The 27,779-nt window shown below is 45.9% G+C and overlaps 2 protein-coding genes across 4 annotated transcripts in view; both read right to left on the reverse strand.

Annotated features, from left to right (window-relative positions):
* mta2 (metastasis associated 1 family, member 2) overlaps positions 1–665 on the reverse strand; it is a 36,372-nt gene extending 35,707 nt beyond the window's left edge. Inside the window, exon 1 of the mRNA XM_030723211.1 lies at positions 283–665. Within this exon, the coding sequence (XP_030579071.1) occupies positions 283–310 (28 nt within the window). The 5' untranslated portion in view covers positions 311–665. The remainder of the gene's footprint in view (positions 1–282) is intronic.
* Positions 666–1,560: 895 nt separating this feature from the next.
* eml3 (EMAP like 3) overlaps positions 1,561–27,779 on the reverse strand; it is a 37,628-nt gene continuing 11,409 nt past the window's right edge. For 2 of the 3 annotated variants that reach the window (XM_030723201.1, XM_030723202.1), the window contains exons 2-24: positions 26,576–26,752; positions 26,299–26,413; positions 25,640–26,134; positions 23,974–24,084; positions 23,719–23,747; positions 19,891–19,926; positions 17,994–18,114; positions 17,646–17,795; positions 15,855–15,924; positions 15,536–15,646; positions 14,981–15,076; positions 13,307–13,441; positions 12,904–13,042; positions 11,884–12,035; positions 11,625–11,750; positions 9,038–9,169; positions 8,871–8,938; positions 4,711–4,799; positions 4,198–4,295; positions 3,103–3,190; positions 2,910–3,008; positions 2,694–2,824; positions 1,561–2,511 (exon numbers count right to left, since the gene is read on the reverse strand). In XM_030723201.1, the coding sequence (XP_030579061.1) occupies positions 2,305–2,511; positions 2,694–2,824; positions 2,910–3,008; positions 3,103–3,190; positions 4,198–4,295; positions 4,711–4,799; positions 8,871–8,938; positions 9,038–9,169; positions 11,625–11,750; positions 11,884–12,035; positions 12,904–13,042; positions 13,307–13,441; positions 14,981–15,076; positions 15,536–15,646; positions 15,855–15,924; positions 17,646–17,795; positions 17,994–18,114; positions 19,891–19,926; positions 23,719–23,747; positions 23,974–24,084; positions 25,640–26,134; positions 26,299–26,413; positions 26,576–26,752 (2,975 nt within the window). In that variant the 3' untranslated portion in view covers positions 1,561–2,304. The remainder of the gene's footprint in view (positions 2,512–2,693; positions 2,825–2,909; positions 3,009–3,102; positions 3,191–4,197; positions 4,296–4,710; positions 4,800–8,870; positions 8,939–9,037; positions 9,170–11,624; positions 11,751–11,883; positions 12,036–12,903; positions 13,043–13,306; positions 13,442–14,980; positions 15,077–15,535; positions 15,647–15,854; positions 15,925–17,645; positions 17,796–17,993; positions 18,115–19,890; positions 19,927–23,718; positions 23,748–23,973; positions 24,085–25,639; positions 26,135–26,298; positions 26,414–26,575; positions 26,753–27,779) is intronic. The other variant, XM_030723203.1, reaches the window with a different exon arrangement.

Here is a 27,779-nt window from a genome sequence, read left to right on the forward strand (position 1 = left end):
TAAAGGAATGAATACAGACTGTTCAGTGTGTTATATTAGATCCGAACATAGAAGCAGCTCCACCTGACTACAGCCGAGTGAAAACCGAGCCGACGGTGACGGTACCGCCGCCAGCCTGCAAACTCCGCCGCACATTGTTTCCGCAGAGCCGACGGGACCCGCGCACAGCGGCTAACCGAGGCTACGTGCTAACGGCTCAGACAGCTAGCGGCTAGCTAGCAGCGCGATGTAGAGGCGAACAATCGCGCTGAGGGCTGCCTCAAAAACGGGCACCGTCCTTACCTCCCACTCGGTACATGTTGGCCGCCATTCTCTCGTAACCTTTATCAAAAGCAGTCCCAGGGTATTCCCCGCTTGGGTAGAAACAGGTCGATGGGGGTCTGTTTTATTCCTTCATTTATCGTAAACACCCCCGCCGCGAAACAAAGCCGGCTCCGGGCACAACAAGCGAGGCTGTGGCGGGTAAAAAGTTCAAAGTTTCCGCTGGCGATGCTCCGGAGGTGGTCTCCAAAAACACGGGTCTTTATTGTCGCTCCCTCGGACGGCCTTCCTCTCCTCTTCCTCACTCACTCACTCATTCACACTCAGCTAGCCTGTCTCTTACTCCACTCTTCCTCCCATCCTCCGCTCCCAGCTTCATCCTCCTCTTCTTCACCTCCGCTCAGTTCAGCGCGCGCGCACAGACACACGCGCGCGCGCACACGCTCACTGCCCCCCTTCGCTCGTGCGCAAATCGTCATCTTCGGAGATTGTCGGCAATCACCGACACGTCACCGTCACGAACCGCATCAGCTGTTAAACCATTTGTAGAGCCTCGGGGCGCTTACGGGGGAACTGCCGCTTATTTAGAGTCGGTCAGAGGAAGGAGGTTCATGAACAGCCTTCACTGTGTGTAATAATGTAGTAATAACAGCAAACGCGCCGCATCAACAGGAAACCTTCAAAGGACCTAAGAAATCCTGTTAAAGTCTGTACAGTGAGAATTATGTAAGAGGATGAGGAACATGAAGTGAGGAGTGTGCCCGCAGAGCTCAGGGTTCAAGTCCACCACTGGACAGAAAAAAAACGGGGTCAGTCAGTGGATTTCCTCCCTCAATATTCCAAGAAAGCAAGTCGGGAATATTTTTAAATCATGATCACAACGCTGCTTAGACTTTCTCTTGTCTTTATTGAAGTTATGACTTGGTATCCCACAATGTTGATTTGCAAAACCACTAACATCTGATATTTGATCAATACAAGAAAAGATTTGGATATTTTTTAGCTCCAGCAGAAAGGGAATATTTCATAGAAAAAAGGAGATATAACACAAATGTTGGATGGCAGCGGTGAGAGCAAGTCGGTTTACATAAGTACCGTTAGGCTGTTAGAAATGATTTATATTTTAACTATTACTTTCTCTGCCTTTATACTTGAAAGCATTTACAGGACAACTACACTAAACCGCTGCTGTAACCTTTAATGTATCCCAAACAGGACACCACAGACTTACCTGCTGTCTTCCATGAAAACCAATTTTTTTTTTAGGACCTCAGCCTGGGGGGGGGGGGGGGGGGGGGGGGGGACGCAATGATCTCATTTGGGACCTGATGTTTAAGAACACACTCACCAGTTCTGGAGTGGCACTGCCCACTAGTGACACTTCACACACAACACACCCTGCAGTCTTCACTCATTTATTGGGAGCTCGGCTGATACGACATCACAGTATTGGCTGATGTTTCTTAAATACATACACAACTGCACTAAAGTAATCATCTTCAAGTGTACTGATCTACTGTTATAGAGATTAGTTAGCAGGAGATGCTGAGCTGATTTCCACGGGACAGGATTGTCACAGTCTAATTTAAGCATTAAAAGCTGAGATATCATCCGAACATTGGTTAAAACATCTGCACGAGTACCGTGGCAAACGCCACCGTGCAGCACTTTAGTAAAGAAGACAGGAATGTTCTGTACCAGCAAACCCACAGGAATGGTCCTCGCCACACACACACACACACACACACACACACACACACACACACACACACACACGCACGCACGTACACACACACACACGACAGAATGACAAGGCATCTGTGTTATGGGAAATCTGTCCAGTTCCACAAGGATTCATGGAATTAAAGCACAACATTAATATGGATGTTCCTCCTGGAGAGAGTTCCTCTACATGTCCTGCATGAAACTGCTGGCAGCGGCAGAGCAGAGGCTAAACTGAGCCCAGAACTAACTCACTTCTCCGCCTCTGTGGCTTTGAGAAAACAGCCCGCCTTCCTTCACTCTTAAAAGCACCCGCCCGCCTTAGCTGGCTGCAGGTTCTGGAGAGCTGGTGGAGGTGGATGAGGCCGAGGCCAGCCTTTCCTGGCTGTTCCCCACCACGCCTCCGATCACCTTCCACTGAAGGATGCAGGTGTCCTTCCCGCCGATGGAGAGCAGGTGAGAGTCACTGTGTGTGAAGCAGACGTTGGTGACGTGGCTGCCGTGGCCCTCGTACTTGTGGCTCGGTGCCTGAAGAGAAAATAAGCAAACGAGTCCGCTTTGGTTTAGAGGAAAGCCGGTCGTCCTCCACCTCCTCGTCTTTCCAGAGGAGGATAAATTGAAATGTTCCTAAATCTTAAAACAGGCTTGCTTTAATTATTTTATTTTAATTTAAAGAAGAAGCTGAAATAAAGCAGACGTGGGAGTGTTACCTTGAGTTTGGGGCAGGGGTACTGGAACAGGTGAACCTTGCAGAAGTCATCAGCCACAGCCACCATCTTCTCGCTGTGAGAGCGGCACAGCGCGTTTATGTCTGTGCCGTCTGAGCCTTCCAGCCACACACCTGAACACCACAGCACCACACTCAGCGCGATCACAGAACTCTACCGTGTTGATGAATAGCAAACATTTTGCTTGGTGTTTCTCACCCATCACGTGGAAGCCCAGCACGCAGGTGTAAGAGGCCCACTCTCTGTCCTTGCTCTCAAAGCGGTTCCTCAGCAGCTTGCAGCCTGATGCTATGTCCCCTGGTGAAACACAGTCAGAGTTAGATGGGCGAGCTTTGTTTGTTCCCATCCAGTCATGGATGGCCTTCCTGTAAAGTGCTGGATGCTCACTCACAGTAAAGGATCTCATAGTCGCCTGAATTCGACATGATGTACTTCCCGTCTTTGGACCAGTCCAGGTGAGTGATGAAGCTGGAGTGGCCCTGATTGGACAGAAGAGCAGACAGTGCCACCTTTGTTAGAGCTTTTGGCAAAGCATTTATTCAGGATTTTCCTCGCTGTCAGCAAATTCCATGAAGTAGCTTTATAGGCCCCCATACTGTCTTTGGTTTACTGCTCCATACCATAAATTACACATAAAAAGTGGACGGAGTTTCCATGGCACTAAAAGTGAAGTGCCTTAACCTGCATTCTTTCTAACAGCCAGCACAGGTGACTCAATCATTTACGACTCACACAGTAAATGACCCAACTGTGTTTAGTTTACAGTCTCATTCACTACAATGGGGTCACTTTGTAAATGATGGTCCCATTAAGGTTAATAAAACATGTTTGAGCAGGTAAAGGTGATTTAGGGCAGGTCTACTTTGTGACTACAAGTTTCCACTGTCTGAGTACACAGTGGGCCTCAGTTTTGCAGTCAGACCCTCTTCATTGCTCATCACGTCTTGTTTTAAATATAAAACCAAGAGCTAATGACACATCCTGTTTATACAGTAGCAGTAGAGCTCTAGCTTGTTCTGAGCAGGACACGCTGCAGGTTCATCCATTCACTGCAATGACATGACCGTTCATGTGTGGGGCAGCTAACAGGAAGCTGGGCTGACTGGAGATGAAGGCTAATGTGCATGAACGTCACTCCATCAGGAGGAGCACTGTGGTCTCCAGCAACAGATTAATCCCCGCTTGGTGTTCCAGTTTGTATTTCTGGGAGCAGGTAATGTATGAAAGCCTGCGGAGTGTGTGTCTGTGTTAATGAAGGGAGACGTCACTGCGCCGACAGCTGTGATTTGTAATAATATGTGGACAACAGTAACACTCTGTGGCACAAAGCAGGAGCGTTGCTTTACATCTGCACACATTTGTGGACAAGAAGGGGAAACACTGCACACGACCGGACTTGGATTTGATGGTGATGTGCTTTAATTTGTTGGCCGACAACCTCGGATCAAGTGAAAATCCATGAAATAAATGTACCAGTTTAACTCACGTTGCATTTTCCACAGCGGCTGTAACGTCGGCCGCTCTCCGTCACATGGTAGATGTAGATGAAGTTGTCATGAGATCCCACGGCCAGGAAGCTGCCATCTGAAAAAACAAGGGGTCATTCAGAGACGGAGAGGGGATTTCCACCCCGTCTTTGGTGCATGCCAACCCCCTCGCTCTGTTCATTTCCTGTCATCTCTCTGGTGTCTACTCTGACAAATAAACGAAACCAGAGCCCAAATAACTGTGGCTGAGCTTTGTTTATGACCATCATTTCTTTGGCTTCCTGAATTTCAGTAATAAATAAAAAACTGTGCTTTAGAGTATGCATCTTATCTGGGAACAATAGCTTGACAAAAAAAACAAAAAAACACCTTAAAGTTTGCAGGAATATTTCAAAATGCATGTTTTTATTGTGTGAAGCAGCTCATTAACCACATGCTTGGACATGAACACAGCCTGCTCGGATCATCTCCTACCTGATGTCTGTTGTGTAACTCTAGATATGACAACTGACCTGGTGAATATCTCATGACAGACAGCTGCTCATTCCCGTCAGTGGACTCAGAAACCACCTCCCTGGTCAGCAGGTCAAGGACCATCCACCTGTCAGTGTTACAGGGGGGGGTGGAGGAGGGTCAGCAGGATACAGGCACAGATCAGTGTTTCCCCAAACGTGCTTTATCACATCCTTTGCGTCTTATCAGGTGGCTGAGCAGGTTTAGGATGGCTTGTAGCAAAAGGGTTTAGTTTAGTTCTGTGTGCATGTGTCATTCTTCACGCAGTGAACTGAGGAACGGCTCCCAGGCCTGCACACAAACTCATGTATTTAACTGACAGAAGGTGTCAGTTTTTGGTCATGTGATAAAAGTGTGTCCATACTGAGACGTTCACAGCCAGTTTTCACTGGCTGTGGTTTTGGCTGAGCTGCAGGGGACGGGTGGAGCAGAGGGTTCGGGGCAGTGCCAGGAGAGGCCGGCTGCCACAGCTGTCGGTCATTATCTCATCACGTCTCTCCTATTTATGCAGCAGCGCGCTGGGGCCGCGGGTGGGTGTGTGGGTGTGTGTGGAGTCGCCGGAGGGCTGACCGAGCAGACTGGACAACATATTGAGAGCCATTCAAAGCAGCGTGTGAACACAAGAATAAAGAAGCGAGCATAGCGAGTCCAGCGGTGTGTGTGTGTGTGTGTGCTACAGTCTCGAAGCTGTTTTTGGAGATTTGCAACAGAATTGATTTTTGATCAGCTGATAAAATAATTGGAAACCTTGGAGAATCTGCTGAACAGCTCCATGATTTCCTGTAATAACACGTGTCATAACAAAAATAAAATATCTGCACATAAGCTTATTTTATGACTCACTGTAATCGTTGCAGTGAGGTGTTCGGTGCACAGACAGCAAACAGGAGAGAACGGGCAGGTTTCTTTTCTTGGCCTCTGAAGTGTGAAGCTTGAAGATGTTAACACATTATTTGTGATTTTGATCCAATTAATGGCAGATTTACCACAAATCCAAATTTGTGTGATGTGTCAGGAAAAGCTCTTTTTGCATTTCGTGATAATACTATTGGTCCTCGGTGTTTTGAACAATCTGGGGGTGTAATTACTGGCTCGTCTTCCTGTAATGAAACCTGTTTTGATTAATGGGGATTGTTGGAGGAGTTTTCTTCTTTCGTCTGCTCTCTTTAGGGGACCACCTTCCTCCATCTCACCCTATCCCAGCATCCTTCTCTGTCACACCAACTCTCTGCATGTCCTTCACTACATCCATGAATCTTCTCTGGGGTTTTCCTCTTTTCCTCCTGCCTGGCAGCTCCGTCTTCATCACCCTTCATTCAATACATCCACTATCGCTCCCCTGCACATGTCCAAACCAGCTCTGCCTCTCTAACTGTCCCTCTGATGGACTCATTTCCAATCCTGTCCATCCTGCTCACTCCCAGTCTTCAACTCTGCAGCCTCCAGCTCGGCCTCCTGTCTTTTTGTCAGTCCACCATCTCCAAACCATCCATCATAGCAGGTCTCACAACCATCTTCTAAACTGTCCCTTTCACTCTTGTTGCAGTCCTACTAACACACATCACCCCTGACACTCATCTCCACCCACTCCACTCTGCCTGCCCTCTCTTCTTCACCTCTCTTGTGCACCTGTCTGTTGCTTTGAATGGTTGACCACAGGAGCTTTAACTCATCTGCTTTCACTACCTCTACTCCTTGCAGCCTCACTATTACCACCTGTCTCTCTCTCTCTCATTCACACTCATGTATTCTATCTTATTTCTACTGACTTTCATTCCTCTTCTCTCCAGAGCATACCTCCACCTCTCCAGGCTCTCCTCCACCTGCTCCCTGCTCTCACTACAGAGTACAATGTTATCTGTAAACATCACAGTCCACAGAGACTCCTGCCTGACCTCATCTGTCAGCCTGTCCATCACCATCACAAACAGGAAGGGGCTCAGAGCAGATCCCTGATGAAATCCCACCCCCCACCTTGAATCCATCTGTCACTCCTACTGCGCACCTCACCTCTGTCTCTCTGTCCTCGTACATGTCCTGCTCCAACCTCACATACGTCCCCTGCCTTCCTCATCCTATCATCAGCTTTCTCTGGATCCACAAAGACACAGTGAAGCTCCTTCTGACCTTCTCTAACGTCTCCATCAACACTCTCAGAGCAAATATCACATCTGTGGAGCTCTTTCTCAGCATGAAGCCACCCTACTGCTCACTGATCATCACCTCTCTTCTTCATCAAGCTTCAACAACTCTTTCCCACATCTCCAAGGTATGGCTCATTAACTTTTTCTCTCTGTGGATTAAAGGTGGAGTCACAATTCCAACTCTGGCAGACGGTGCTCTGTTAATGATTTTTATGTCAGTATATGGGGCAGATATGAGGCAATAACTAGTGAGTATTACTCTAATATTCTCAGTTTTAGTGTATGGTGGAACTTTAGCATTTTGTATGAGTTATTGTGTCATTCTGAGAAATAACAGGGAGACTGTAAAAGTCAGAAGGGAAACCATCTGGACATATTATCATGAGGGCTTTGTGAAATTCTTCTGCAGGGGAGACTTTTCTACTGCTTCTGCTTGTTCTTCTGTCATTGTTGTAAGACTAATTTCTGGAATTCATTTGGGACATGGTTTACTGTCTGATGTGTACAATTTAGGGTAGAATATTTCAAGTATTTTTAGGATTTTTCAGTTTCAAACTGGTCCTGGGTGGGGAGCAAGATGAAGAACACTTCAGACAGCCCCTATAAGAAGCAAGAAAGCAGGTTACCCTGCCTGGGATAGGGTTACTGAGACCCCACCCTGAGAAGGGGCTCATGGTATTGCGTTTAGAGGCAAGTCCATTAGGCTTCTTCATAATCGTATCATCAGATCTGAGGCCGTATGTTCAGAGCACTCAGGTGAAGAGAGGAGCTAAGCTGTCGACTGATCACCACCTGGTGGTGAGTTGAATCAGGCAGCAGTGGGAGATACTGGACTGACCTGGGCGCACCTAAACGCAGCGTGAGGGTGCACTGGGAACACCTGGCAGAGGCTCTATGTACGCAGCAGACGGTGACTGTGGAGAGTTTTGCTAGTCGCTGTACCTGCTAACACTTCCTTGTTTGAGAAACACTGCATTAGTCAAACCTCGGATTCAGGAGACTGTGCAGTTTTCATCCTGTATCTCAGAACCAGCTCTTTATCCTCTCGAGGATATTTCAGTGTGTGTGGGAGTTTACCCACCCAGTGTCAAGTGTTTTGTGGCCTTAGAGAAAGCCTTTGACTGTGTCCCTCAGTGTATCCTGTTTGGGGTTCTTCGAGAGTATGGGCTGTCCGGCCCATTGCTGAGAGCCACTCGGTCCTTGTACAACTGCTGAAAGAGCTGAATGGTAAACGGATCAGTTCTTATATAGAGCTTTTCTACTCTGTCGATTTACCAGGTGATCTACGTCCCTACTCTCACATACACTCGGTGAGGCCAATCCCTTTCTGATGTCGCCTGGAAACATTTGGGTTTGACATTAAAAAAAAAAAAAAAAATCAATATGAGACAGAAGAGCAACATCTCAGTCATGTTAAACTGATTAAGGTGGTTAAATATTTTGTTTCTTTTAGCCATGATTAAGCTTGTATTCATTCACTTTTTTAAATATATATTTTTTGCCCTTTGCCTTTATTAGATATTGGAGAGTGGAGAGGAAGACAAGGAGAAAGAATCAGGGAAGAAACGCAGCAATGGGCCTCTGGTCAGACTGCCTGCTCACCCCCGTGAGCTAAACTGGCACCCAATCAACTGTCTATAAGGACCTGTCTGATGGCATGTACGTGGTGAGAGGGAGAAGGGAAGGACAGCTGCCGGCAGCAACAGCAGCAACCGTTATAAACCGATAAACTGAGCGTGGTAACAGTGCTGCAGAAGTTTACCTACCCTCATCATGGACTTGTGGTCATTTTAGGCTTTTAATGATTCCTTTGAACTGTTCTTTTTCAGGGTGGTGATTGTACAGCATGAATCTTTAAGGACTTTAAAAAGCAAGAACTGGGTGCACAGATTTGAACTTATTTTGCATTTTCTCTGGGGTGCTGGGGTGACTCAGAGGATGAGCAGGTGACCATCAATGCCGCAGTTCTCAGTGTTGAGCTTAGAGCACTTAATGTGTAACTGCTGCTGTTTTACCTTCCTGTGCTGAGGCCGACTGAAACCACGGATCCATTGGGGCAGAAATCAGCACACAGGCCGTACTCCTGCCAGAGACACGCAGGAATTCATCCAAACTGAAAATGTCTTGAATATAAAAGAAGAACTTCAAGAATCAGGGTTGCATCAGGAGCAGTGAGCCCTACCTCCAGGGTGATACACCAGTCCAGCTTGTGCGTCTCTGTGTTCCACAAACACACCTGCCTGTCATGGCCACAGGTGAGGAAGATGTTCTGAGAGGGGTGAGTAGCCAGTCCCCACATCTCATCAACATGCCCCTGAGAAACACACACACACACACACACACGCACACAAGCAACAACATCAGCACTGAGGCTTAAATGTTGCTCCAGAAATATCTCATAGGCAGAGAGCTGTACTACTGGACACCTCTCTGAGCACCCTTGTTGGTCGTTTAAACCTGTGAGTGGCTTCTATGACACGGTGGTTTCTAATGATTTGCCAGTGGTGCTTTAGGCTACAGCATTCTGTGTACTGTGAGAGTGCAGTTTGTTTTCCACAAATACACCGAGCTGTGCTCAGCGGGCCAAATTCCAGTGGTCAGCTGAGACATTTCTAAAATTCTGATGCCAGCTGCAGTCTCAACACACTGCATCAATTACATGTACTAAAGGGCCACTTTGACCCCCTATAAAAACCAGGTTTTATATCTATATATAGAAACACCCACTGCTCAAAATTACTACAGACGTTCTTAGCTCCTCCCTGAGCCTGGTTCTGCTGGAGGTTTCTTCCTGTTAAAAGGGAGTTTTTCCTTCCCACTACTTTACAAATAAAGTTGTTACTGTTATCATTATCATATTATTATTGCTTTGTGGTCGGGGTTTCAGGCTCCCATAATTGACACATCCATAGCATCAGTAAAACTGTATGATGTGACAGCATGTTTGACAGCTGTCCTGTTGAGGAGAGCCACCTCTAGCTGTTAAAGCTAACCCGGCAAATGTCGGGTTAGCTTTAACAGTATTTTGACCCAGCTGTCACACACGCTAATCACTGGCTATGGGGAGCGGTGGGGGCTGGTTAATTGCAGAGGCAGCCACATGTACCAAGGTGTCCCAGGAGCCTGACATCAACAACCAGACTGGTAGAAGAAGGACACCAGCTGCTGGTGTCATGGGCAGTTGTGCTTAATGCCTCCCAATAAGCTTGTTCAATAACTCCAGTCAGCCAGGCAGAAGGTACTCATCTCGCCCCTTATCCCATTACGTGGAAAGCACAGTGCACAGAAAGCCCTGGGCCAACAGCTACTTAAGCTCAGGGAGCATCATAAAGCTGTATTTGCCACAGTGAAGTGGTGACTGGGACAGTCCACAGTTACAGGAATTTTCCATCCAATCACAACAGTACAAACCTGTCAAAGTGACTCATGCTCGATGAATAATGTTACAATATTCAACAGTATGTAAAATGTTATCAGCGTGTTCCCCCTACACTTTTATTCAGGCAAATCTTATTATGTCCCACTTTGTAAGACTGCAAACAACAGGAAGCTCTAAAATGAGGCTTCCTTTAATACGTGCAGCAAACATATGAGCTGAAATGTCTCAGGCTAAATGTCAGAGCCTGACCGACAGCGAGGTTGATGCTGGGTCATCGTTTTAGAAAGTAAAAAGCAGTAAAGAAATTTTGATAGTGTTACAGGTTTGAATTTGAGCCCCACAGCTGCGTGGTTACGTTAAAGATCACTTTGCACATTAAGAATGACGCTAAGTGAGATTAACTGGGACCCAAAGGGGCCAAACGTGTGACGCTGCTCTGTTAAATGTGCTGCACACGGTGCTGATGGGACTGTAAATGCTGCAGGACAAACTCTCACGACGCCATGTTCCTAATTAAGCACCATGGTCTGCAGCACGGTTACCATGATGCGTTCACTTTCAGCTCACTGCGTGATACGGAAACCGAAGCTCTGAGTGTTACTCCGGCAAAAACACTACTTGTTAGAGCTCACTCACCCAAAGTAAATATTTTACTAAAAAAATGCAGCAAAGTGGTTCTAAAAGAGCCTCAGCAGGATTAAAGCCAGAACACAGACTCCCATTCAAAGCTCCTCTATACGCGAACTGCTCCCTGTATCACCGGCATCCTGAGACGCACTATGTTAGGGAGTCCTCGCTAGAGAAAAATGGGTATTCCTTAACCTGTTGGCAACTGGTTGCTGGGCTGCTGGTGGCTGTACAGTCTCGCACCATAAACCTGGTTGCAATTGCTTAGGCCACGGTTGCCTGTATTTCACTGGAAAGTGTGACGCAAACCAGGAACAAAGACAGTTTGGCTCCAAAGTAAAAAATTGCTCCTTCTGACATTTTTACTTTAAAAAGCGGAGCAAACGTTCCCTGTTCTCCATTTACAGTCACACTTTTTCAAGTTTCACCGTCGAACGGCAAAGAGTTGGTGAGTGTTTGCAGACAGGTCAGTGTCTTCCATGCAAACTATGGGCAACTGTGGCAATCTGCTAGTGCCCAAAGGAATTGCAAGGAGGCTTTTTAGAGCAGCACCCTCTTTGATTTCACAGCCAGGCACCTCCCATAACCCCTCTCCAACTCCTAGGGGGCGTATACATTTTCCCCAGTGGCCGGAGGTTGCCAACCAGACTGACTGAGGCTTTAATTGTGCACCGTGTATTTGCTTATCTGCAATTTTATCTCTTGGTACTACAACAATTCTCAGCGAGCATGTGAAAACTGAACACTAATGTTATTAGCATACCTGCACTATGGCCACAAAGCCGTCTGAGAAGGTTCCTCTGAGAATGGCATTTCGAGTCGTACCAACCAGCAGCTCCTCTTCGTCCATGTCTGCAATGGTGCGGACTGCCCCGAACTGTTCTGGAATCTGGACAAACGCTATTAATCAACAAGCCTCTTCCCTCTTGTCTGAAAGGCACTTCACAAAGCTCTCTAGCTGTCTCACACACACACACACACACACACGCGCGCGCGCGCACGCACACACAGCTGTAGTTCACCTCACACTCTCTCTCAGGTGCCAGGTCAGCGCTCCAGCGGATTATCTTACGGTCCTTCCCTCCTCCACTGAGCAGACCTCCTCCGTGCAGGGTGCACAGGGTGAACACGCTGCCTTCGTGTGCTTTGGTCTGTCGCATGATCTGGAAGGTTTCTGTGGGACCAAATAAAACAGGCTGTCACAGCACACAAAAATTCACTTAATCGGAAAAACCATTGGTAAATAAAAAGAACTTAAACCCTTCCAAAATTAAAAACAATACAGCCACAAATACACTGTAGTTCTAATTTACTGACCCTTAAAGCTTCTGAGTAGCTAACACGCATCACTTGAGTCAAATGAAGGCGCACTTGTGGACATGCACGCCTACCTTCAAAGTCAGTCATTCATTTGCTGACAGTGATATGTCATGCTAGCTTTGTCTGCTCAGTTATTTTAATGCTTTTAGATCTTACAGCCGCCTTTGACCCAGTCGACCACAGTATTCTTATTTCTCGCTGCGAGCACTATGTTGGGCTCAAAGGCACACTTATAGAGTGGTTTAGATTGTACTCATCAGGTCAGTTTGAGAGGCTCAGCTTCTTCCTCTGCACCGCTCTAATGTGGAGTTCCACAAGGTTCTATTTTGGGGCCAATTTTCTTCTCCTTAATTGTGTTGTAAAAATCAGGTTTTTACCAACTACAGCTTCTTCCCGAGGTCAAACCCTTCCTATCTTTTACCAATTATGAGAGTTATATATGCTTTTTATAAAACCTGACTTATAATGCCCTTGTTGGTGTGAATTATGCTTCTCTTTCACATCTTCATTGGGCCCAAAATGCTGCTGCTTGCCTTCTCACTAGAAACCATACAATGGAGAGTATTTCTACTGTCCTGAGATCCCTTCACGGATTTTAAACGTTCATTAATTTCCTCATTTTTTTTTTCAGGCTTCAAGAATAGCAATCTAGTACATCTGACAGTGATTTTCTCCATAAAGATGAGGTTCATACAGACTATGCACTGATCTACAGTACCAACCTTTGGCTCCTTTACCAAGAGTTTTGATATCTGCAGCTGATTTTCCCCAAGTCAGGATGTTCCCTTCAGAGTCTCCGGTCAGAACATCTCCGGTCAGGCTGAACACAAAGCACTGGATGAACTTGGGCTTCTTGTATTTCTGAAAATAATAAACAGTTTTTTGGAACTATTGTTAATAAAATGTAGAACAGAATGCCGTCATTGTCATTATACAGGATGTTGAATATTTGCTCTAAATTTTCAGTTCTTTTTGCCGATGTTTCTTCCTCTTTTGGCCTCTAAATAAGGAAGCTATCAACTTCATTTTCCAGTACTTCCTCATACCAGTGCAGTCAGGCAAGTTAAACAGGTTAAAGGATACTAAACGTTATTTCAGGATAAACAAGGCTTAAGCTCATCTTACTCCAAAGATGCCTTGCTTTTTGGTGAGCTGTCCTCCGCTTAACGTCCAGAAGTAGACGTGGGATTTTCCACAGGTGATGATGTTGGTGCTGTCGCGAGGGTTAAACTCCACAGCAAACACAGCCTCATTGGTACTCTGAACACACAGCAGCATAAACAGAGTTAGCACGACTGCAGTACAAAATGATCTGAGTGCATCAGTCGAGTCTCGACTCCTCGCTCCACGAGTCTCCTGTGTTTTCTAAAGCACGGGAATAAAACAGCGAGGATATGAAGAAAGTGCTGCTCCTCAGCCTTCTGGCAGTGACATTTCAAATAAACAATAATGAAAAAAGAATATTCCTCAGGTATCATTGCGTTCTTAACTGCATCATCACGCCACTTTAAATGTCCAAGCAGTGATACTGTGTTACTGTTCCTTTCATATCTTTCACCAGGTGTTCAAGATTTAACTGACATGTTTACTGATGCATGCAGGAACATAAAAATATGTAATTCAAACCCCATCAGGAAATGAGTGTTATTATCCTAATAACTGTAAACTCACTCAGCTTCTGGTGACCCTGCCGGGTGACTTTCAGACCCACCAGTCATGATTAAAAAACAAAAATTAAACTAAGGAAACTTCACACTCGCCTGTTATTTTTCAAAAATCAATTTAAGCCTCCTTATTTGTAACTGGTGACAAGTAGTCAAAAAACACATAAATCTGCACCATCTGAGTGGGTCCTTTGACCCCCCCCCGTCATCATTCTGATGCAGCTCAGTCATCAGTATGAGAAGCTTGTATCCTTCCTCAGTAAACACACCTACAGTGTGGCTGGGAAAAAAGCAAAAAACAAACTTGACCTCTGACCTTAAGATCAAGGTGACTGAGATTTGAACTTATTTCTAGGAGATGTACCCACGGTATCAATTTGTGTTCACAAAGTTGGGTCTCTCCGCCTTGGGGGGTCTTTATAATATAAAGCGCCTTCAGGCGACTGTTTGCTGTGATTTGGTGCCATATAAATAAAACTGAACTGAATTTAACTGAATTTCATAAATTGGCCACTTTTAATGCATAGATCCAACGTTTTACATACAATAAATGCAACAATAAGTTTCCTTTATATGATTCATATGGAATAATCCACTGATGTGGACATGGGAGGGGGGGTATCTTTATCTTTTTTTCTGTTTAATGAACTCATATGTTTATACATTGTGTTTCAGTCCGTGCACTCTACATGCTACAGTCCACAAAATATCCTGAAACAAGCTAATTAACAAGTTCAAACACCAACCTATTACTTCCCATTCCCAAATCAGGGCAACTTAGAAAAAAGTTATTGAAAAGTTTTTCTTTATTTAAGCTAAATGTGTGAAAATGTGCTACTTTTACTCTTTTTGAGGGCCCCGTGGGGCCTCCAGATACTCAATCAGAACCCCAAAGAGTGTTTCTGCCAAACCTGAGAAAAATCCACTGAACTGCTCTCCTGTAATTTCCAGATGGCACATACCATGAGCAAAATTTTATGTACAGTAGAATGATGTGTCCTCAGCTTCTCATCCAACTTACAGCTGAATAACCGTGTTTGAAAGTTGTGTGAGCGGAGTCAAAGGTTAGCATCAGCATAGATCAGTAATTCAATAATCTCATCAACAGCTCACCCAGAGTCTGTATTTCCTTTACCTTTATCTCTGTGTACTTGGTGCCCTTAGCACAATCCCACACCGACAGCATGTGGTCATTAGAGTCATCGATTACACACAGGAAGGATCCAGAGTCCTAAAACACATCACAGCAGAATCAGAGAATGCACTTGGCTCAAAAAGAAAGAAATCATACTGAATCCAAGCCACGATACTGAATCTGTCAGCACCACAACCCTGAGCCATCCTCACCGCTCTCACGTAAGGACGGCGAAGGAAACACACCAGGCACCCCCAGCAGGAGAGTCACAGTGCAGCCCCCAAGCAAGGGGAGCTCACCATGAACCCCCACAATCACTAACAGTGATTCACAGAAGTCGTTATAGATGTTGAGATAAGAGTCTGAATCAAAGACTCCCAGTTTTATTCATATGCTTGTTATAACTCTAAATTCATCCTGAAGTTTTGAAAAATACAACTTTCTTGCCACAGAATGAAGGTCAGCAAACCTTTAAACAAAAGAAGCCGGTTTCTTGTTCTAGTTGGAGTAAATGAAAGTAGGAATTTACAGCACGTCACGCTGCAATCAACTCACAGCAAAGGAAAACGCCACTGATCCCACTCCCCTCTGGAAGGTCCCCAGGCCGATCTGCTGCAGGGTGACCAGCGTGGTGGAGTCCCAGATATGAACACACGGCTGCAGAGGCTGATGCACACCACAAACACACAAGCACACAAACACTGACTCTTCCTGTGGCTTTAGATTGTTTTTAAGAACAAACCAAGCTGCACTAAATGTGTGAATATAGGTCAAAGGAAGCGAGACGTGTCGCTTTAATAGTTAGATGATCGAGACATGAACACATGCAGTACTCAAAGGCTTTAAATGGTATTTTAAAAGCGGCTGTAGTCACCTTGCCATCTTTATCCACCCCTGCTGTCTGCCCAGACGCCACACGCACTTTGTCAGGATGGATGGTGAGACTGCAGAGAAGCAGATCGTTTACTTACTCAGTGAGAAGAAGGGCTTGAATAAAGCTTTTGTATGCTCGCCGTACAGAAACACGAGGGCGATGGATCGCATCCATCACGGCGAAATGACAAACCTGTTCTTACTGTCAGATATATGGTGATTTTTACATGTCGGGCTGACACAAAGTCTCATTAAGATTCATTTGGACTTACACTTTCCCATTAGCTCCATCTTTGTCTCCAACAATGGAAAAAAAATACACAGTTATCTTCAGACTTGACTGGTGACTTCCACTGATACACAGGTTAAACACGGACAGAGTCAGAGCTGACCCTGGCAGATGGCAATATTTCTGTCACCTACACGACCCTTGGAGACCCTTCAGCTGCTCAGTGCTCCACTGTCTTTGCCAGCTGCTCTCTCACACTGCCTGCACCAGTTTCCTCCTTTTTTGAAGATTCGTTTCGATTTGTTTGCAGAAAATGTTTTCATTTTAATTTATCTGCTGAGAGAGACGTCATTGGCCTCAGTATTTTGGTGGTGTGCTTGATGAGTTTAACAGCCGTGCAGTACCATGAGAGCACGCCGGTCCCCTCCAAAGGCTCCAGTGCAAATACTCAAGTGTCAACATGAGAGAGCTGAGCTCAGACGCAGGTTAAGCAGACAGTCGGGTCTGTTCCTGGTTTCATGTTTTTCTCTCCATTACATTTCTGTCCTGCATTATTCATTATGCAGGTTTTGAGTCATGTGAATCTTTAAGATATAAAGTGTCATCACTTCAGCGTTTAATCATATCCAATATTTGCGTTACGTTTTCTTCATAATGAATTCTTGAGTGGTGGTAAAAACACATCACACTGACCTCTGACCTCTGACCACCAACATCTCAGTTCATTCTTGAGTCCAGGTGAAGGTTTGTTCCCTGCAGGGGGAGACTAAACCTACCAGTCTATTATTGAGCACTTCTTGAGCAGCAGAAGTTCAGGGACCAGCGTGCTGCTGGACTGAAATGTCATCTGCTGCTAACATTATTTCCATCATGCTTTGGTGACCGTGGGCCGACTATGGAGTCAGTGAGTGCTGAATGAAGCTATTCTGTCTGACTGTCAGCAGCACACCTGACAACCTAACTGTGAAAGCTGCACAGCGTCACTCCACCTGGTTTGCAAAAAAAATAAATAAATAAATTGTTCTGTCGATTTACCGGTCGATCTACATCCCTGCCCTCACCTGTGGTCATGAGCTTTGGGTAGTGACCAAAAGAACGAGACTGCAAATACAAGCGGCAGAAATGAGCAGAGGGTGGCTGGCCTCTCCATTAGAGGAGCGTAGCCATTTGGGAGGGGCTCAAAGTAGAGCTGCTGCTCCTCCACATCAAAAGGAGCCAGCTGAGGTGGTTCATGCATCTGACTGGGATGCCTCCTGGGCACCTCTTGGGTGAGGTGATCCAGGCATGTGCTACTGGAAGGATCTCCCAGGGTAGACCCAGGACACGCTGGAGAGATCTCTCGGCTGGCCTGGGAATGGATGAGCTGGTGGAGGGAGGATGGATGGATGGATGGATGGATGGATATTCCAGCCTGTAACTGCACCTAAAACCACAACTCAGTACATTTTCTTTACCATGAGTTAAACCCATGAGTTCGAGCCTCTGAGGTCTGGTTGGTTTATAGCTAAAATAATCAGTCTGCTCAATAACATATTATTTAACATATGCATTCATTCTACTGACCAGCGGACGCAGTCTGTGTGTTTCCGGTAGTGGCGTTGTGTGCGGTTGTTGATGTGATAAAGCACAATGACACAGGCAATGAAGTACACTGCCTCGCCCGTCGGAAGGAAGTACAGATTAGCCCGACCGTCCCGTCCCCGGTAACCATAGCTAGCAGAGCAGGGTTAAGGTGATTCAAGAAAGAACCAAACAACACTAACACGACTGCTTTAGTTCAGCAGTTACAGCACATACACGGCACCCACATCTTCACAGCTCAAAGCTTCTCTCTTGCTCACTGTGAACTCAGAAATACCAGACTGTTCAATATACACCGCCGTCATGAACAGAGGGACGATAGAAGGATACACCCAGTCGAGCTCGAGTCTCTCAGAGGGCGGTTCCATCTTCAGCTCCTCATAGTTCTGGATGTTAGAGGGGATGTACATGGTGATGGGCCGGCCTCGGATGAACATTTTGATTGACTGTCCTGAAAAACAAGCACAGCGGTGATGCAGCTGTAGGTGACACACGAGGAGACCAAAAGAGGTGTCCAAGTTACGTGACTTTACTTCACATTGGCTCATTTCATTTCCCCAGTTTGATTTGTTTTTTCTTTACTCTAATTGGTGATGCTGTTTATTTTGCCAAATCAAAGATGAGGAAGCACTTCTGAAGCTGCAGGGGTATCAGGAGGTTGCAGAGTGACCCTGGATGTGTGTGCTGCAACACAACTGATGCCACCCTTGATGACCCTGAGCACATGAGGGAGGTGAAGGCCAATCATTGGCACAGATCATTGTTTGGGATTTTCATTCTCCCCTATATGAGTTCCAGGTGCCTCCAACAAAGTGAATTTTCTGAGGTTGTTTTCATGACAGGGTTGGCAAACACCACATCTAGTGAATACATTATAATGTACTGAGCCACACCTCTTGATCTTTGAATTCAGGTGTTTTCACTCCCATTGCCACAGGTACACAACATCCAGCACCTAAACCATGCAGTCTGCCTTTACAAGCATTTGTGAAAGAATGGGTTGCTCTAATCCAGCAAACATGCTAGTGCAGGCCCACAGTGGGTAGCTGTGGGGAAACTGAGGGGCTGTTTGGCCAGGGCAAGCCCACACATCTCATAATGACCCCCAAAAAGGTGTGCCCACATAAAGCCCACAGCAGTTTTGACCTTTGTGGCACCCAAAAGGGGAATTCTGTGGGCACCATACAGTAGGATTGCTCACAGAAAACCCATGTGGGCCCAATGTAGGCCCACCCATGTGGAGCCCGTTGGAGTTTTTGGGGTCCCTGTGAGGGCATCAGCTTGCCCATAGAAAACCCTCACAGGGACCCCAAAACAAAACTGTTATGTTGGCCCTGTGTAGGCATACACACTTGGGACCCACGTGGGACAAGTGTGGGTTTGCCCTGCCCAAACAGCCCCACAGTTCACCCACACCTACCCACTCAGGTAGGTGGGCGCGCACAGAAGTGTTTGCTGGCACATTTATTTGTAACAAGGAAACAGCACACTGGGAAATATGACTATTGTGGAGAAGATGAAACCAAAGAACATGTTTTATTACACTGTCAGCAATCTGAAGCTGGGAAACCGCGACGGATTCAAAACCTCAGTAAAACAATAAAACTGTGGTTACAGCTCGTGAAGTAACATTCGGGTCCATACTCCAGACCAATTTACAGCAGTAATGTACCATGGGGGGGGGGTCCTGACTGTGGGTTCTGGCAGCAGCATGAAATGTGGAGCACACCGAAGCAGCCCACAGCTGGAGTACGGCCATACTGTGGGTATACTGCAAGTCCACAATGGGCCCTTCTTTGCAAAGTGTGAGCAGCTCACACTATGGGCTATCCCACTGGCCTACTTGGGCCCCCACATTTCACACTAGTGAGACCTACAGTGGGCTGCCCACTACTGCTTCCCTGCAAGATATTCAACAACCAGCTGTAAGTGGTATTATTGCAGTTAATGGTATTGGTATTGATGGTATTAGTCAGTAACTGCAGCGCTCCAAACCTCCTCTGGCAATAACATCAGTTTAAAAAAAGAAAAAAGGAGTGTGCTGTGTGCTGGGAGCTTCGTGGCAGGAGTTTCAGTTCTGGTTTCACTCGTTCTCAGTGTGGTTACAGCTGCCAACTGGCAGCAGCAGAACACTGAGTGGGATACTGCTGGAAAAGCACAGCATGCCCTATCCACTTTCCTTCATAAAAGACTGTAAAGATACAAGGCAACGTAATAGCAAGTCTACCTTGGCTGTAGGTTCCTCTTCTGGAGCCAGGGGATCCTGTGTGTAAATGAAAGCATGAGGTTAGCCAGACAAACACACAGATCCCCCCCCCTGTGCTTTAAATCACAGCCCACATTACTGTAAGGATCTATCCGCCATTAACACCAGTCACAAACTTTGGATTCCAGGCTGGGTCCTGTTTCCCTTTTGCATTTATTTTAGGGGCTTTTAATCTGCCTCTGTTATCTTGTAAACCGCTGGTTTCTTTTATAGGACTCAGAGTAAAAGTAAGCAGCAAAGATGAATGAAATATAAATGTTCAGACTGAGTCCAACCCTATGTCTGAGTGCCCAGAAAGTAGCGAGAAAGGCTAGAGATCATTTCTCAAAATTATTGCAGTTTTTGTTCAGAGATCTTAATCACTAACATTTTGAGTTGGCCTCACCTTCTGTGAATGGGGATTACACCCTGAGAGCTTTGACAGAAGTAGCTGTTTTTCACTTTTCAATAAGCCAACCCTTAGGCATTCAAAACAACCTACAGGCAGTTAAAGCTCTAATATTTAACACTCTGCCACTGACATTTTTGGGTAGTAATTAAACATATTTGGCACCATTGTAATAAGTCCTCAGTCAACAGTCCTGATGCGCTATGCTGTCAGGAATCTGAAAAGATAGATCTCGCTGTCTACAAGTTCCACTCACATGGACAGGAGCGGAAATCAGTTGAAAGTCTATGTTTAAAAAACCTTTTTGCCATCCTACACAGGAGAGTCATCATTCGTTCTTACAGGCTAACCACAGTGGACTTGATTCCAGGCAGTGCCCACGCTCCAAACAGGCCCTGCAGTGTTTGACTTCACAAGCGCTCCCATTAAAAAAAAAAAAAAAAGAACTAAAGCAGGCCGTGAGAAGGAGAGAGGAAACTCAGTGACATTTCCACAGGTTAAAGGGAATGCTAATCCATGAAGATAGCCTCTAAATGCCCTACAACCTTCAGCTGGACATCAGCTGAGACAGATTTAAATTCTTTAGAATATAAATTTTTACATTTGTTCTTGTTAAAGACATACAACCTGTGGTTACAGTTAATTGGTAGTCGTGCAGTATTCACACCCTGTACTGCAGTAGCACTCTCAGCTATACCTGATGCCATTTTTAGAATACATTTGTGGAAACATTTCAGGGTCTGTCACAGTCTATCAAATTTGACTGAGCACAAAACAACCCGAGTCAAACTGCAGCTACACTGATCTCAGGTCAGAGCTAAGACTGCGGCATGTGTTGAGGCTGTTTTCTCCCTGTTTTTCCTTCCCTTCAATCTTGCGTGTTATTATTATTACTACACAATTCAATTCCATTCTATTTATATAGCACAAAATCACAACAGTCGCCTCAAGGTGCTTTATATTGTAAGGTAAAGACCCTAACCCTATCAGACAACCCCCTATGAGCAGCACTTGTCGACAGTGGGAAGGAAAAACTCCCTTTTAACAGGAAGAAACCTCCAGCAGAACCAGGCTCAGGGAGGGGCAGTCATCTGCTGTGACCAGTGGGGGTGAGGAGAGGGAGACAAGTCAAAAGACATGCTGTGGAAGAGAGCCAGAGATTAATAATAACTAATGATTAAATGCAGAGTGAAAGAGGTGAATGAAAAGAAACACTGAGCACATCATGTGAACCCCCCAGCAGCCTAGGCCTATAGCAGCATAACTAAAGGAGGGTTCAGGGTCACCTGATCCAGCCCTAACTATAAGCTTGATCATAAAGGAAAGTTTTAAGCCTAATCTTAAAAATAGAGAGGGTGTCTGTCTCCTGAATCCAAACTGGGAGCTGGTTCCACAGAAGAGGGGCCTGAAAGCTGAAGGCTCTGCCTCCCATTCTGCTCTTAAGTATCCGAGGAACCACAAGTAAGCCAGCAGTGTGAAAAGTTTACAGCATCTGGTGTTCCCAGCCGGTCTCCTATCCAAGTACTAACCAGGCCTGACCCTGCTTAGCTTCTGAGATCAGACAAGCTCAGGCGTGCATGGCCATAAGCCACTATTATTATTATTATTACTACTATAATTACTGTTTTTACTGTAATAACCATTATTATTATTACTACTTTATGATTATTACTATTAGTATTATTATTAATATCAGGCAGAGGAGGAAGAACAGGTTGTCTACCAGTTGGAAGGGTGATGGTTAAACCCCCAACTCCTCTGGTCTGTAGGTCGAAGCATCCTTGGGCAAACCCGAGCTGCCCTCGATGCATCCATCAATGTGGATGTTTGATTTAAAGTGCTTACACACAGACAAAAGCGTTTGTATGAACGTGTGTGTGTGTGTAAATGAGTAAATGAGGCTTGAATAAAGAAAGTGCTTCAAGTGTTCAAAGAGAGCAGAAAAATGCTATACAAGCAGCCGCCCGTACCAATCTTCTATCGTCCTATTCTGGTGAGCCTGTGCAAGCTGTAGCCTCAGTTTCCTTTTCTTAGCTCACAGGAGTGACACCCGGGGTGGTCTTCCACTACTGCAGCCCACCTTCTTCAGATTCGATGTGGTGTGCATTCAGAGATGCTCTTCTGCACACACTGATGCAGAAGAGCATCTCTGAATGCACACCTGCACCCACTGGATTTTGGACACCAGCTATTTGAGTTACTGTTGCCTTCCTATCAGCTTAAAGCAGTCTGGCCATTCTCCTAGTGCAGTGTGCAAATCAGCAGAAAGGGTCTGACAAACACACAATCACAATCAGAATGAAATACCTCATTTTGTCTGAGGTCTATGAAATGTGTAGAATATTTTATTGCAAAAACCGTTAGATTGACAGACACTTTAAAAGGCTCCATCTATCAAAAGGGTCACCCCCCAGTATTTAACCTGTATACTGAGTAAAATATGTTTTATTCAGTTAACATATAAGGTGTCATTCACTTTAAAAAAATGTTGGTAAAATATCTTTTACAGAGATGGATATGGACACTGTACAGGCTGTAACAGATAGAAACTAGTGACTGAGCCTGACTGGAAGAGGGAATGAATGAGCAGCCAATACCAGACTGAAGGCCAACACTCATAAATGCCGTGCAAACCACAAGTGTGGTTGGCGGGGAAATCCACTCATTTTTGCACAAATGACTACATGTGTGAACCAATGAGGTCGGCTTTGGCACAATTACACAAGTACAGCCCAGCTCAGGCCCGTCCAGCACTGGAGCCGGGCCACACCAACACGTGGGAAAAATACCTCTATTAAACACAAAAGCGTGTGATAGTGATCGCAGACGCCATTTTGAATTCTACAAAGCGCTGTTGGGCGACACGGTGGTGCAGCGGTTCCTGGTTTGAACCCCCAGCTGGAGCCCTTCTGTATGGAGAATTCCCTGTGGCTGTGTGGGCTTCCTCCCACAGCTCAAACACGAGCAGGTTAGTTTAACTGGTGACTGTAAATCAGTCAGAAAAAATGAAAATTACAGTCTGAAGTGCTCTGATTGGTCAGTACGGCCAGTAAAGCACCATATAAAATCAAGTGCATTACCCTAACCCTAACCATGAGCCTAAACCCACAGAACACACACTGTATTATTATACAGTTATTGCAACTTTAACCTCTGCAGGATAACTCTCTGCAAACAGTTCCGATCCTTGTGTTTTGGACACAAAGGTGATCTCTTCTGACAGAAACTGCTGTGCGCAGTCCTCAGTACTGAGGCTCAGGTGGAGCGTAGGATTACACACTATACCACCGTTTACTGTAAACCTGAAATCTGTGTGTAACAGCTGAGCTGTGTGCTGTGCAGAAGAGCACTAAACTCCAGAGCCCAAACTCTGTGTTAATGAAGAAGCATGATGACCTCACCTGCACTGGCGATAAGCTCCTTGGCTCGGCTGCGGAGAGAAAAATCGAGACGTTAGAAACCATTTAATCCGCTGGCTGCTGACCTCACTGTCACACTGTGTTTATCTGTGAGGGTTTCACAGGGTGAGTCACAGGAGCCACTGGACTGCAAGTGTCTCTTTGGTGAGATGTGTGAGGCTGCAGCAACCACAGGAAAAGTGAGCTGTGTGAGTGTGTGGTGGGTGCCAGCTGTGAGTGACGGCGGGGTGGGCTCACTTCTCCAGGCTGGGGGAGCGGGTGAGGAGGTTTGCCGAAGACGCCGCCTTCTTGTCCAGACGTTTTCTCTGCTTATCCGGGTTCCCTAGTTTCTCACTGTTTCTACGAACCCTGAAGCACCACAGAAACAAACAGTCAGCCTCCACAGCCAAACAATCCACACAGACTCAACACAGATGAACGTAATCATCCCACTATTCATGCAAAGCATCCATAAATCACCAGCAAGACTGCACTCATTCACACACGGGAGGAGGCGTGTTTGTCTTACAATGCCTGGAATCTTTACAAGATTTTTTTTCTCCATCAAAGATAAATTTGTTTCTGTGTTTTTGGAAATATAACACCAATGTAAATAACTCCTGCCAAGCCCCGCCTCCTACGCCTATCATTCTGTCAACACCTACAGAGAGGGCGGAGCCAGAGAGGCAGAACAGCTGTTTTCTGTTTGTTTTTTTTGTTTTTTTGTGGAGTTAGTAAATGAATGAACTCCTTAGTGCTGCTGTGGACATTCGGGCGATGTCTGTTTATCAGGCAATGAGCAGAAGCTCTGCAGCTTTTCAAAAACTTGATTCCTGCATCAATTTTTACATTTTTTCAGTCTGAATAAAAGCTCGCCTGTAACAGCCATGCTGGATGCCCTAATTTACTGCATATGCAATGCAAATGCAGTCATAAAATAAAAGTCATCCTCTTACTGTTTCTAATGGTTTTGAGGACACACCCCATTTCCTGATGACATTCCATCGTAAAGAAGCATCAGCAGAGGAAGAGAAGAAAAAAAAAAGAAGCTCTGCAGTCCATCTATCTACGTCAGCGGCCTCAGAACGAGGAAGTGAAACTCAAGCGAGTTCTATTGACGCTTCTATCCACAGTCCAACATCTAATGTGGGAGGGCCACACCAAAGTCTACCAAATAAAGCTGCATTCTTGTGTGTTCCCTGTAACTAATCACTGAATAAAGTAGTGAATGCTGATTTGTGCCAGACTGAGCTTTCTTTAGAGGGGGGCGGCAGGGCCAAACTGATGGTCTGTAATTCAGAAACCCTTTTAAAAGCCACAATAGGGAGGTAGGGAAAAAGAAAGTGCACATGTGCAAGTAAACAAAAGCAGAGCTCCTGCACTGTGGTTCCCACTCATTATTAGAAAGGCAGTCCTTTGAAAAGTTCGCTGCAGAGAAGAAATTATTTGCTGCAAGAGATTATGGTTTATGAAAAGATGTTAAGATTGATTACAAGCTTCCAGTAGAATTGTAGTCGAAAAAAAATGTTAAAGCAGTTTGTGCGACTCTGCAAAACCCAGCTGAGATCCTTACTGGCACTGTCATCTTACATAACCATGAACCCGAATCATCCAAACAGTCTGATCCACTTCAGCTTTCGGTTTCCCGGCTCCCTGCTCAAACAGTCGGAAACGAAAACACACGGAGGCTTCAGCGACCAAGACGACAGAATAGGAAAGCCGGAGGAGATGGCAGGCTCTAACACAGCGTGAACATACCCGTGCAACCTGAGGATCACTGATTCATAAAGCAGAACTGGGCTTTGCAGAGTCAGGACCAGAAAAACAGTGTTAGAGTTGATTTGTTCTTAAAAGTCATGCAATCAGCCGTTAGGAAAGATGATTAAGGTTATGAAGAGTGCGGCAATGAGGCAGAATCACGCACAGAGGCTTCTGTCCTTCGTGGATGGGAGACAGGGGTCCAGAGCGGGGGCTCGGGTTTTGGTCTGAAGATCTGAACGAGGCCGAGCCTGGCTCCTCAGGAGAGCAGCTTCCATCCAGGAAGTCCTCGCTCTGGAGGCCTCTGATAGTGGTGGGCTGAATGGGTTCCTCAACTGATGACACCCAAGTTAGGTCCTTTTCGTGCTCCCCTCTTCGTCCCCCTTCATCTTCTTCCAGCTCTTCCTCCTCCTCCTCCATACCTGGGGCACGATGGAGTTTGGCCCGGATTCCTTCAGGTTCAGGAGGCTGCTCACCTTCCAGCAGTGCATCTTCCAAGGACAGGCTCTGAACCCGTCTGTGGAGAGGGACCCTGTCCTGCTCAGCGTCCCGGTCCAGCAAGGTGGACTCTGTCTGGGTTGACCTGTCCAGTGTTGCTGGTCTGATTTGGAGCTCCACAGATGCTGAACTTCCTACTTGGCCATTTGTGTCTGACAGTTGGCTGAGGTTGAGAACACAAAGCAGTCATACAGGCAGTTCACACAGACACATGAACACAACCAGAGTTTTGACTGGACAAGCAAAATAGCTACGCATCAGGTGAAACACAACAGGCCCTTGTTATCCTTCCTGTGCCTCTAAGCCCTCGGCTGGAAGGTGCAGTACCTCATAGCAGGGTGGCGGATCCCATCGGTGGCTGAGCTGGAGGACAACTTCCTGCTGCTGGTGCAACAATCTGGACAGCAGGCTTGGCTCAGTAACCGTGCAGCACCTGGATTCGCTGAGTGGATAAAAACAGATTGTTAGTTATTTTTGAGTGTTCTGCTGTACTCTGCAAGTCTAGCTATTCTATATGAACAATGGATGAGCCAAAGACGGTGTGTGATAGAGCATCTTCGGAAAATTTTGACACTAATGTTGGTCTTCAGTAAACATCGCCCACCTGCTACGAGCTGTTGCTTCAGCAGCTGCAGAACCTGATCGTGGATCCGGATCCTGCGCAGGGCATCGGCCAGCGAGGATTTTAGCAGTGTGATCTCATCCTCCTGTGCCTGCAGACGCACCTCCATCATGGACGCCCGGTCTGGAAATTCAGCACTGCTGTCGGCCGACGCATCATCTACAAAGGAACCAACAAATGTTTCATATGTGCAGAAGCTGATATGTTGACCCGCCATCTTGAATACAGTGGCCGAGTTCTGCCTAATCACATTTTATGTATGTGGATAGAGACCGGTTACATACCTAGTTCACCAAAGTCGGAAGGGAAGAGAACTCGTGGGCATTCGTGCGCCGCGGAGGCGAATTGTAATTCGTGTCTGCACCTTCAGACTTCAGATATGAAGGATCACACCTTTGTTTTTGTCATGTGACAAAGAGGCTCCCTTCACCAAAGAAGTGAAAATGTGAAGGGAAGGGACGATCCAACTGCATCTGCATAAAACGTCCTCCTCCTCACCTCAAACCTCCTCACCTGAACTACAGTCAGCCAGCTAAACAACAACAACACTGATATAATGAACTCTATGCCGGCTAACGTTAGGCTCGAGTGTCCTAAAAAAAACACACCTTCTCTCTGATAAACAGTTTGATCACATTCTCACATCGTATGAGAATTTATTCGCCAAGTGTCCGAGTCCAACAGTGTTAGATCCACGTCACAGGAAGTTCCACTAACACAGCTAACAGCGGCAAAACAGCAGCGCAAGATATCCTCCAGAACTCAACTAGCTGTCATCGCTCAGAAGCTTCACTGACTCATATCGGCCTGCTCTCGTAAAGATCTCCAGCCTCCTCCAGAGTAAGGAGTGACCTGACAGCCTGCGCTCACTACAGATGAATGGCAACCAGAGCCGTTTGTCCTGCAGTGGCTACAGTAGCTAGGGTTATGCACTTGGATTGGGAGGCGTAAGGAAACAGCTGACTGCAATCTACTGATATCTAGTGGTGAGATTTAATACACTAACCTTAACGATTAGTATGGGATTAATCCAATTTTAAGATGACTTCTAAATTTCAGTGGAGCCAGTTATGATAGGTGTGATATGCAATCACTGTATACTTTCATTTTCTGCCATCTGCTTTATTGAAATTTATTTTTCAGCTTGGCTGCTTAAAAAAAGAAACTGTGTACTAAAAGTTTGAAG

The sequence above is a fragment of the Archocentrus centrarchus genome, unplaced genomic scaffold, assembly GCF_007364275.1.
Source record: "Archocentrus centrarchus isolate MPI-CPG fArcCen1 unplaced genomic scaffold, fArcCen1 scaffold_24_ctg1, whole genome shotgun sequence".
Lineage (NCBI taxonomy): Eukaryota > Metazoa > Chordata > Actinopteri > Cichliformes > Cichlidae > Archocentrus > Archocentrus centrarchus.